Below are 13,286 nucleotides of genomic sequence, written 5' to 3'. Positions count from 1 at the left end.
GTGGGATTATTGCCATTATTATTATAATTACATTATTTATAATATTAGTTTATATATTAATGTTACATTTTATGTTATATTTCAGTAAGGGAACACGAAGATCAAATTTTAAGAAATATACAAGATGAAAACCAATCCTGTAATATCCCTATTCTTATTGCTAATTTCATTATCCATAGTAAACAGTGCTGATAAGATTGATTATTACAACTTACATAGTTTTTTATTTACCGGATATAATTCGGATATTCGACCAGTAAATGATGATAAAGAAATAATGCCTATTATTATAAACTTCTCTCTTATTTCAATTAGTGAGTTACAAGAAAAAGATCAAACATTGGTGAGTTTTGGGTTAATTCATCTTTATTGGCAAGACGACTTTTTGTCTTGGAACCAATCGGAATATGGTGATTTACAGAATATGGTGGTTCCCCAGAAAAAGGTTTGGAGACCAGATATTGTCGTCGCTAACTCAGTAGAAAAAAGAACAAAAATTGGATTTGATGAACTACCGATTCGTTTAAATTCAGATGGATATTTGGAATGGGAGCCCAGTATGTTGTTTAAAACATCTTGTGATATAGATACAACGTATTATCCATTTGATGTACAAGTTTGTAAAATTAGCCTAGAAACAATGGTGTCTAAAATATACGAATTGGACCTCATTATAAATGATCCTGAAATAGATACAGTAGATTACAGCCCGAATGGACAATGGAATTTGCTAGTGCTAAAATTGTAAAAAGAGACAACACAGTTCATTCAGCGGTTCATATTGAACTAAGGATCCAGAGGAGACGAACATTTTATGTGTTAAATTTAATATTACCAATACTACTTCTGTCTCTGATGGGATCTCTTACATTTGCTTTACCAAGTGATGCGGGTGAAAAAATGTCCCTTTCTATTACTGTGCTATTAGCTTATGTTGTCTTTTTGACGATTATCAGTGATAGTATGCCTCAAACCTCCTTACAAATATCTTTGCTAGGTGTATATGTAACTATTTTGTTGGCTCTTAGTACTCTATCTGTTTTGTTGGCCATTCCAATATTGAGACTACATCATACGAAATCTACCCAACCCGTGCCACGTCTTGCGGTTTGGTTTGTTCGAAGTTGTGGTAAATGTCGTAAAAGAAAAATCTTTGATGAGGCAGAAGTGTCCCACAATCCTAAATCAAAGATTGTTAAAGATTTCAATGAAGAAAAGGTTACATGGGAACAATTGTCCCAAACTATGGATTCTTTCTTTTGTAAATTATTTTTTATTTTGACCTTCATATCAACGGTCATATTTATAGCTGTTATGTTAATATAATTCTGTAACCAATCATTACATTTGACCTGATTGAAAAGAATTGGTGTATTTTTTACATGATAATTAAGTGTGCTTTCTCTCGCTGTTTTTCCTTTTTGATATAAAATCTGGAATCTTTTTTGAATTTATAAACTTTCTTTTGCATTAAACTTATATACGTCTCAGCACTGTTTGTTATAATCCCTTAGTGATCTTATCTCATTGTTCTGATGAGGAATTGACCAAAAACTTTTTATATGCATGTTGTCAAAGGCAACTTTGACTCCAAAAGCCATAATAGAATATTCTAGCTCACTGGTCGTCGGCTAAATTGACTATGTTTGTAGATACGAGTTATATCCCTTTGCCAGAAAAAGCCTCTGTCATAGAATGTTTTGGATTTTTCTGCGAACGACAAAAAACATTATCACAGTTGTTTTCGAGTGATTCATTTTGTCTTACATTTTGTTTTGAGAACTAAATAAAGTATAATATTGCCTTCATTGGCCTACTTAATTGTTTTCTAAATAGAAAGTACATATATTTCTAGAAATTACAGTTTGAGTGAATCTACTACTGTACAAATATTATGTGCTCTGCTGACATACTTGATGTCGAAAAGGATTGCCTCCCTTTAAACACCTATATTTCACTGTAGAATTCTGACAAGTTTAATCATTAATTTGCCCGTAACGTAACATTCTATAGTTCTATAGGCTTCAATGTTTTGTTAGTTTCTTCTTAGTAAGCGGATTTCCAACCAGACAAGAATTATTTATATGATTCTAATTTTCTAATAAGAGAAAAAACGGAAACCAAATTTCAACCATTGTTTCCATTCATATCTTCACTGAATTTAACTCGAAACATTTTGAAAGTTGTCGGCTGGTGGAGGGACACAAAAAACTAGGCTTTGTTTTGTGGAAATACCCCTACACCATTTATGTCACTTCATCGGTTCCATCAAAGTATTTTTTACGAAACTGATATCTGAGATATCATATCTCGTCGGCCATTTAAACTGTGCGCGTAACCAAAAGAGTCATGTGATACTAACAATAATGGGAATACGAAGGAATACAGGGAAGTTTTTTTTTTTTTTTTTTGGCAATTTTGAATTTTTGAACTATGGTCATTGATAGTCCCATATCAATACACTCACAATTACAACATGTACAGGTAAGAAGGAACTTCAACTATGTTCTATACCTCAAATAAACATAAATGATCAAACCTGCACCCAGTTACAATTGATATGAAATAAGCAAATAATTTTGATTCATTTTAGCAATTTTGTTAATTTTTAAATTACAAAATCTACAGGTTTTATTTTTTTGACTTCCTAGGTCAAACTAAAAGTTTTTAATTTTGTGATTTTATTCATCATCATTCATCACGAACTTCGTCTGATACCTTGACTGCAATAACCACCTTTCTTGTAATGCGGAATGCAGCGATTTGATTGGATCGCTGTATTTACATACTTCCATGACACGCGAAAAGTTGTAGTCAAGGTATAGTATATAGGTAAACAATGTTGGTTTTATAAAAATATCGTGACTTAAATATAAATATATTTCAGGTCATTTTTTGTGTTTAGGGCGATAATCGGATTGGAATATGCCTTTTATGTGGATTATATTAGATAATAAGGTTTATTAAAACTAGGTATATAAAATTTTAGTCACCATGTCTCCATATTCTGACCTTGTGGCAAGCATGTATCGACTGTAAATAATATCCATATGATTATTTTCATTCAGTTAGCTACTAATCAGGTAATTTCTTTCAAATTTAATATCAATAATGGCTCAATTTGAAAATGTTGTTAAATAGTTTAAGGAATACTGCCTCTTAGAATGGATATACAATACAAGTCTCAAACTTGGTAAACAAGCGTATATCTTCATCAGCTGGACCTACCAGGTAACATGACAAAAGTATAGAAATATCCATCAAAATCAAAATAATAATTGGAATTTCTAGGCATGTTTTAAAATTACTTATTTTAACAAGTTTTTATTGGATTATTGGATTTTGTTGTAGAGTTTTGAAACCAGGTAAGTCTACTGATGAACAAAGACTCCTTTTGGCCAAGTTTTAACATTTCTAATTTTTCGACATCCCCAAGAGGTAAAATACCTTTAAGAACAATTTAACTGCATCTTGACATGAAAATGGCCACATCTTTGATGTCCGACTTTTATGATACAGAATTGTAATATGATTGGTTTGCGTCAGTAGATACGTTACAGTTGGCCCCTGGACGTTGTAAAAACTACAGTTTTGATCGTAATCCTATAGAACAATAGATGATTTTGCGTATATTTTTTCCTGATATTGTCGTCGCCTCCGTCGGTCAACATTTCTCGTGAGCACAGTAGAGACTACAGTATTTATCTGATTTGAATGAGTTAATGCCCTTGACATTGTCAAAACGCGTAAATATTTTTCGATAAGCAGTTTTTGAGTTATTGCACTCGATGGGGAAAAAACGCGTTTATAGACTACAGTCTTTATCTGATTTTAATGAAATATGGTGTGCTCATATGTATTGATAATATCTTGGTGAAGTCCAAATTAATCGATCTTTCGATGAACAGTTTTTGAGTTATTGCCCTTGACTCATGAAAAATGTGGAAAAATTTATTCATGAGCTCAAGAGAGACTACAGTTTTCATCTGATTTTTATGAATTTGGTGTGATGATTTATATAAAATGAAATGAATGGAGTTTTACGTCCTATTTATCTATATTGATCAGATCTTGGTCAAGATTGAATTTTGACATTTTCGTGCTTAACAATTTTGAGTTATTGCCCTTGACATTCAAAGCAGTGTGATTAAATAATTTGATGTATTTGGGTTATTGATATTGATTTTAAAAAATAATGTGGAAAACCTAACAGTAAATACATTAAAGAGTGTATATTCATTTCTGTAAGCTGCCAGTGGGCATATGTTACTTTACCTGGCAAGTTATTTTTCATCAATTTATTACTGAATAATGCATCATTTGAACCTGTTCGCACAACGTTATCAATTGTGACACTTCATTATTGTGCTTTCATTGTGAGAATATTATTGCCATTATTATTATAATTACATTATTTGTAATATTAGTTTATATATTAATGTTATAATCTATGTTGTATTTCAGATCAAATTAGAAGAAATATACAAGATGAAAACCAATCCTGTAATATCCCTATTCTTATTGCTAATTTCATTATCCATAGTAAACAGTGCTGATAAGACTGATTATTACAACTTACATAGTTTTTTATTTACCGGATATAATTCGGATATCCGACCAGTAAATGATGATAAAGAAATAATGCCTATTGTTATAGACTTCTCTCTTATTTCAATTAGTGAGTTACAAGAAAAAGATCAAACATTGGTGAGTTTTGGGTTAATTCATCTTTATTGGGAAGACGACTTTTTATCTTGGAACGAATCGGAATATGGTGATTTACAGAATATGGTGGTTCCACAAAAAAAAGTTTGGAGACCAGATATTGTTGTCGCTAACTCAGTAGAAAAAAGAACAAAAATTGGATTTGATGAACTGCCTATTCGTTTAAATTCAGAAGGATATTTGGAATGGGAGCCCAGTATGTTGTTTAAAACATCTTGTGATATAGATACAACTTATTATCCATTTGATGTTCAAGTTTGTAAAATTAGCCTAGAAACAATGATGTCTAAAATATACGAATTGGACCTCATTATAAATGATCCTGAAATAGATACAGTAGATTACAGCCCGAATGGACAATGGAATTTGCTTAGTGCTAAAATTGTAAAAAGAGACAAAGCAGTTTATTCAGCGGTTCATATTGAACTAAAGATTCAGAGGAGACGAACATTTTATGTGTTAAATTTAATATTACCAATACTACTTCTGTCTCTGATGGGATCTCTTACATTTGCTTTACCAAGTGATGCTGGTGAAAAAATGTCCCTTTCTATTACTGTGCTATTAGCTTATGTTGTCTTTTTGACGATTATCAGTGATAGTATGCCCCAAACCTCCTTACAAATATCTTTACTAGGTGTATATTTAACTATTTTGGTGGCTCTTAGTGCTCTCGCAGTTTTGTTAGCTGTTCCAATATTGAGACTACATCATACGAAATCTACCCAACCCGTGCCACGTCTTGCGGTTTGGTTTGTTCGAAGTTGTGGTAAATGCTGTAAAAGAAAAATCTCTACAGTCTCTGATGATGCAGAAGTGTCCCACAATCCTAAATCACAGAATTTTGTTAAGGATTTCCGCGAAGAAGAGGTTACATGGGAACAATTGTCCCAAACTATGGATTCTTTCTTTTGTAAATTATTTTTTATTTTGACCTTCATATCAACGGTCATATTTATAACTGTAATGTTAATATAATTCTGTAACCAATCATTACATTTGACCTGATTGAAAAGAATTGGTGTATTTTTTACATGATATGTGTGCTTTCTCTAGCTGATTTTAAAACAGTTGTGTTTTTTAATGTTTTGCATTAAACTTATAGCAGTTTCCACACTGTTATAATTTATATTATGAATTTTTTTTTCTCTTATAAACTTAATGGCTTTATCTCATTGTTTTGCAAGTTGCCTAAGGGAACCTTGAATCTTAAAGGCCTAATCAAATAGTCTAGCTCACTGGTCGTCGGCTGAATGGACTAAGTTTGTAGATACGAGTTATACCCCTTTGCCAGAAAACGCCTCTGTCATAGAATGTTTTGGATTTTTCTACGAACGACAACGAAAATTATCACAGTTGTTTCCGAGTGATTCATTTTGTCTTACATTTTGTTTTGTGAAATAGATAAAGCATAATGGTGCCTTGTGGATTTTGTTTTGATCCGCCGAACCCACATTTATTCTGAAAGATGGATTTTGTTGTAGTTCAGTCATACCATCATAATCCCACTACACCAATAAAATTATGTCACGCCATCGGTTCCATAAAAGTATTTTAACGAAACTGATCTCACGTCGGCCATTTAAAACAACGTGAGCAACCGAAAGTTCAAGGGTCACAGAGTCACGTGAAACTAACAAAACAGCTTTTTCGAAGAAATACATGCAAGATATTCTAAAGGTTTTTTTCTTGGCTAGTCCTATATCAATTACTACACTATAACAACAATTACAACTTTTACAGGTAAGAAGGAACTTCAACTATGTTCTATACCTCAAATAAACATAAATGATCAATCCTGCACCCAGTTACAATTGATATGAAATAAGCAAATAATTTTAATTCTGAGAAATTTGTCATTTAAGTAACATCTATCGTCGCTCTTTGTTGAAGTTCAGCTTCGACGAAACAGGGCCTGGACAGGTTTCTTAATATCATTGAAATTGACCCAAGCTACAGTGGCTATGGAATTTGATTGGTTGTAAATCCACTTTGGCGATGGGAAAAATTAATTGAAATAACTCAGTTATTATGACAATGTCTTCGAATTGTAATTCTTTGCTCGAAAAATCGATAAATAAAACACCCGCGGATAAAATATAAACTGACAAAACTGCTAAATATTTGCGGTTGTTAAATGTTGCTAGGAACTTGAAAGTCGAATATGCTTAATTGTAGTTAACTCCCTTGACGGAATTTGAAACCGTCCTAACACAAATTTCAATGACCCCCAAGGATCTCTTCGTTTTATTCATCACCTATATAGGCATCTTTACAGTGTCAAGATATTACGAACTTCGTCTGATACCGAAAGAGTGAAAGATACCAAAATCTAGCATAGAACTGTGGTTTTGCACTGACAATGACAGTTGTTCTGTGGTAAGAATATACAACATGTTTTTATCGTATTTTGTGCTGGACTTTAAATTCACCATTATCGATCATTCCAATGTAACTGAGGCGAGACTTGTCTTTTAGTCCGAAACATCTGCCTCTATTTTAGCCTCTGGTACAAATTTGATGGATATCGGTTGGAGTAAACACTAACCAACAATTTTCAAAATAGCTATCAGGCTGGAATAGAGACGGATGTCTCGATCTACATAATATGTTTGAGAAAGAATGGAAAATTTTCATTCAGGGATTTTCATATAAGTATAAATAAGTATATTATTGAAATATTTGGCAAGCCGTGTTGACTTTATAATCATTTCGTGAGTATATAATTATAGTATTTGTATAATTATATATTTCACAGTATCACTCTTGTCTGATACTTAAAATGGATTAGATTACTAGGCATATTACGATACTCTGATCTCGTGTTTAATCAACTATACCAATCCAACAGCACAGAGTCATTCAAATTAAACCAGTCAAACTACCAAGACTATCAACAACTAGACCTAGTTTGTGATATTAACATCCGCTGGAGGGATATATTAGATAAATATTCAAGTGAAAACTTTGATGGCAGTTAGAGACTTTTTATAACAAACAGTGACTTGTTATGACAAACAGCTACTCACCAAATAATAACTTAACGGGTAAGACATCCATATAACATTTAATTTAATGATCACAATATTATGGTTAAGTTTAAAGGACATATTCGCCAAGAAAAGACATATCGTCTTTTTATCTTTCTAACGCAGATAATTCTGGACACACATGGATTTAAAGGCTCAAATTTCGACTATGAACACTATAATTGATAAGCGTAGCTACAAACATCTACACTATGGTACTATTAGTTGCACGGATGGCGGGACTGTCCCTTTAATGTTGTCAAATGGTTAAAACAATACAACTGCATCCTGATATATAAATTGCCACATCTTCACGAGTCAAATTTATTGATTGGTTTGAAAACTACAATCGACTCCACAATTGCTTGTAAACACTCTAGAAGGCACAATTCTTCGTGGATTTTGACGAAACTTGCTATGAGTATTTGTAAAAGACTAAGGTATGATTGGTCAAAAAAAAAAATTGCGCATTAGTAGTATAAGAGTTTATAGATAGGGGGCACTTTTTATAATTAAAATTTTTTTTTATAAAAGTTCCCCCTATCTATAAACTCTTATACTACTCTTTTGCCTGCGGCGCCCGCAAGCCCACCAAACAAACAACCCCACCAGGCTCGCGGTTAATAAACCCGGAGGCTACAGGGGTCACCCCCTAAGCGCCCCAGGCCTATAATATCTTCAAATTAACTCATTTAAAAACAGAATTAGTTTAATTTTAAAACACGAACAACAGAAATTTGAAGGAGACGGTTTCTTCTCAGCTCTATCATCTCCCATCCCAAAAGTAGCCAAATTTGTCTCAAACAACAAATCCCTCATTTCCTCAGAGGTGCAAGCTGTTGGATCTGAGCAAATATAAGCTAAGCAGTGAAAAGATCTAACGAGTTGAAAGAATTACAACATATAATAGAAATGCGAAATAAAAGACTAGAAAACAAAAAAGGCAATGGTTTTAGAATTATTGGATAAAAATGTCAATGATAATTGCTCAAACTCCTAAAACTTATTTCGGTTCTGACATTCAAAAATCATTAGGTTCTCTTCCTGGATTTCCATGGGCAAAATACCCCGGAGAAAAAATCTTCCCGGTCTTAATTACACTGGTCCAGGTACAAGATTAGATCTACGATTAGACGAAAACGATAAACCCAAACCAGGAGAAGAACCCGTCAATAGAGTTGATGCCGCTGCACTTAAACATGATATATTATACAGAAACAAAGACATAACATCCAGACATGAAGCAGACAAACAAATGATAATCGAATGATATGTAAATAACAGATGAAATACACAAAGACTTTAGAAAAAACAAACATTTTTTAAAAGTCAAAGTGTTTGATGATGAAATATGGTCAGCAGATTTAATTCATATGCCAGTCTAAAGAGGATATAAATATTACTTAACAGTTATAGATTTGTACAAAGATATACTTGGGTTATTCTTCTCAAAAACAAAACAGGTTTATCAGTCAAACGCGCATTTCAAACAATAATGAAACAATCTGACAGACGACCTCAAAAGTTATGGGTAGATAAAGGAAGTGAATTTTATAATAAAATGTGAAATCACTTGGGTTTGAAATTTACAGCACACATAATGAAGGTAAAGCTGTAGTTATTAGAGATAGAGATATAATAGAACTCTTAAAAACAAATTATTGACGGAATTGAAATCCCAAAAATGGCTTAAAATATTACCAGAGGTTGTAGATGAATACAATAACAAAATTCATTCATCTATAGGTGTCACACCAACACAAGCCACAAATAATCCAAAAATTTACGCACAACATAACTACGAAAATAAAATAAATAATTTAAATATCAAACCCAAATTTAAAGTCGGAGATCGCGTTCGTATTTTCAAATATAAAAGCAAATTCGAAAAAGGCTACGTTGGATTTTGGACCCACGAAATATTTATCGTAGATAAAGATAGGTTTTACCCTATTATTTGAAGCCATTGGAAATGCAGGAAGAATAACAAAAAACCAAAGTAGTTTTAATAAATACAAGGAAATTTAAAACATAAACAATTACATGTATATTGATGTACACTTCTACTAGGATTGGTAATGTTCACCTCACGACCGCTCCTATAAAATCGCTAGATATACTTCATAGTTATCTCCCATCTTACACTATTGGCAGTCATAGTTCAAAAGTCAAAGGTCATGACCGCTCCTATAAAATCGCTAGATATACTTCAGAGTTATCTCCCCTCTTACACTATTACCAGTCATAGTTCAAGGGTCAGGGGTCATGGCCGCTCCTATAGAATTGCTAGATATACTTCAGGGTTATCTCCCCTCTTACACCATTGCCAGTCATAGTTCAAGGGTCAAGGTTCATGACCGCTCCTATAGAATCGCTAGATATAATCGCTATTATAAATCAATAACTGTGTATAAACTAGTTGTTATTTTACTCTGAAGTAAATAAAGAAAAAACGGTGTTACCTCCCATTAATCAGTTGAGATTTTTATCCAATAATTTTAAAACCATTGCCTTTTTTATTTTCTAATCTTTTATTTCGCATTTCTCATTAGATCTTTTCACTGCATTGCTTTTGCTACAGATCCAACAGCCTGCGCTTCTGAGGAAATGAGGGATTTGTTGTTTGAGACAAAGACAAACCGTCTCCTTCGAATTTTTTTTGTTCGTGTTTTAAAATTAAACTAATTCTGTTTATAAATGAGTTAATTTGAAGATATCATAGGCCTGGGGCGTTTTGGGGTTTGTAAACGAGTACCCCTATAGGCTCCGGGTTTATTAACCGCGTACCTGGTGGGGTTGTTTGTTTGGTGGGCGTGCGGGCACCGCAGGCAAAAGAGTAGTATAAGAGTCTATAGATAGGGGGCACTTTTTATAATTTTTTTTTTAAATTATAAAAAGTGCCCCCTATCTATAAACTATTATACGACTCGCATTCATTAAAAAGTCATGTACTCAACTTTAGTAGTTATTTGCTACTGTTCCTGGCCAACTGGTAGCTTCTTTTCCTTGTGTACAGTATGGCGAACTGTACTATAGCCGTTGTTACATTTTCAAAACTGTCTGTTAAAGATCAAATCAGGTAAATTTTGATAACAAAACTACTTTAAATGAAGAATATAAATAAGATTTAGTGTGATGGGTAAATACAATTTACTCAAAGAAATCACTTGATTCAGAAAACCCTTTTACTATGAAGTCAGATGCTTCAAAATTGTGGTAAATAGCTTCCAAAAGACGCAGAAAAGCATATAAATTTTATGAATTATTAGCAACAAATTTTATATTATCTCTTATGACACGTTGTTGACACGTTGTCAATAATTCCTTTTAACAATAGATTGGCAATTTCTGTTGAAATCACGAAACATTTGAGGAATAAAATCATGTCTTGGTTGATCTTTTAATTCAATTTCACAATCATTTAAACAACGTTTAAAATATTAAAACCCAATCTAAGTTTGTTTTCAATTCAACTGCTTTGAAATTCTTAAATTATTTAATTCACTGACCTATGAGATTTGAACATTTATAAGATGAGAGATCATATAACAAAGATAGCTTGCCAGGTAAGGTAACATACGCCCACTACCAGCTGTCAGAAATGATAACAAAATCTTTAGTGGCTTAATATTGAATTTTCAAATAATCTTAAAATCATCTATAAGTCAAGGCAAAAACCTGAAACAGTTCATAAAATTATCAACAAATTCATACATGAACAATGTCTCATGCTGTACACACAAGGGCAATAACTCATTTCTGCCAATTTCTAACTTGACATCAAGATTGGATAAAAACTAGTTTCTAGAATTTTGCATACAAGCCAAATTTTGACGCGGTTTTACTAAGTTAAGGGCAATAACTCTGAAACACGTCATCAAATTACTACCAATTTCGAACTTGACCGAGATCTCATCAATATATACATGCACACCAAATTACATCAAGCCTCCATCGCGCCTACAAGAAATGTGAACGGCAAGACGAACGGACGGACAGGGCGACGACAATATACGTCCACATTTCCAGGCACGAAGAACGGTAACGAAGCTGCCGTAAGTTTAGTCGTCTGAACGCACTATTATATTCGTAGTTTTAGATTCGCTGTCAAGACCTCTATAATTTTGTATAACAACATTATCAGAATGGTATTCCATTAATATGTAGTTAATACTTTCAGACTAAAGATGTGTATGTTGCTGTGGTTTATAGTCAAATTTTGAACTTACATGTGCGCTGAAATCGACCAAATTTGCACTTCACGCATAGAACAACGTATACACACTGAAGTCCATTAAAGATTAACAACTAGCGACGTTAATTTATTGCAAAATTTTAATCGAATGGCGAGTAGCGAAAATTATTAAATTTGTCTCTGTCATTTTTCTGAAGGCTGATTAAGCGATTTGATTGGCTCTCATGAACTACATATTACAATCATTACGGAATGCCGGTGGACTGTGAATATGTAGTAAAATCACAGCCCATGACGTGGACTAATTAATATGTGGACTTAATTGTCTCTAATATATCACATTCGAATTACCCTTTAATTTGTTGGTCATTCAAATGTCCGGCATAAATTATTTATCAGCGTGATAATTCTACTTTATAATTAATGAGAGAGCTAGTCGGCTTTTTCAATGAATATACTTTGTAAATATTGAATGGACAACACTGCACTTCCAGTTCGACCATTCCAGTGGATTCCATGTTTAAGAATACTGTCTCACTAGTTAAATTGCTGTACGCGAATTAATAAAACTGATATTTTATTGAAAGAACTGTAAAGCTGGGACACCAACAAAGACTTTTAAGCAGTGGTCGTCACACACAAAGTGAAGTCAACAACTACAAGGTATTAACAACAACTAAAAACGAAGAAGGGAGGCAGGACAGCCAGTAAGTAAGTAGCCTTACAATTCCGAAAAACTTTTGACCACTAATTCATAGGATTAAGATCGTACTTAATTAATTTATTGCTAGGATTTTCTTTGTTAGCACCCAATTAACCTAACTACTCATTTTGCAAAATGCCCGCCAATGAAGCTGTACCTGTTGAAATGCTTGCAGAGAATTTTTATCAACTAGAGTCAGAACTTCGTGTTTATTTGAAACATTTTCGGGGGAAGGCACAAATTTTCGTACTGGGTACGAGACCTTGAGCGAGTTGGATTGCTTTATCATGTGGATGATTAGCGGTAACGGGACTGTCGGCTCATTACGTCATCCGCTACATAAAAAACAACCCACCCTGTTTAAGAACTGTGGCTAGAACTAAAATCTTCCTTAAAAATTCGATTTAACGATTTGTCTGATATTCAATTTGCTAAGAAAAACTTGTTAAGCCTGAAACAAAATTTTGGAGAATTGGTTAAAACTTTTGGCGGCCATATTCTAGGGACATGTACAGTTGAGATGACTTAGTTCATACCATTATTCAGAGTATCCTCAAAAACATTTTCATGGACGGACTGCGAGGGCATTTTATAGCAGTCAAGTCTAGTCGAACAACAAACGACCCGGACATAC

The 13,286-nt window shown here is 33.2% G+C and overlaps 1 protein-coding gene across 1 annotated transcript; it reads left to right on the top strand.

The window, feature by feature from the left end:
- Window positions 1-4,590: 4,590 nt before the first annotated feature.
- On the top strand, window positions 4,591-5,406 carry LOTGIDRAFT_74892 (hypothetical protein; the record flags this gene model as incomplete). Its single annotated transcript, XM_009065216.1, has 1 exon — window positions 4,591-5,406. A coding segment is annotated over one exon (816 nt), but the record flags the coding sequence as incomplete, so codon positions are not given.
- Between the last annotated feature and the right edge of the window lie 7,880 nt (window positions 5,407-13,286).

The sequence above is a fragment of the Lottia gigantea genome (assembly GCF_000327385.1).
Source record: "Lottia gigantea unplaced genomic scaffold LOTGIsca_69, whole genome shotgun sequence".
Taxonomy (NCBI): domain Eukaryota; kingdom Metazoa; phylum Mollusca; class Gastropoda; family Lottiidae; genus Lottia; species Lottia gigantea.
This window is presented reverse-complemented; position numbering and strand designations above follow the sequence as displayed.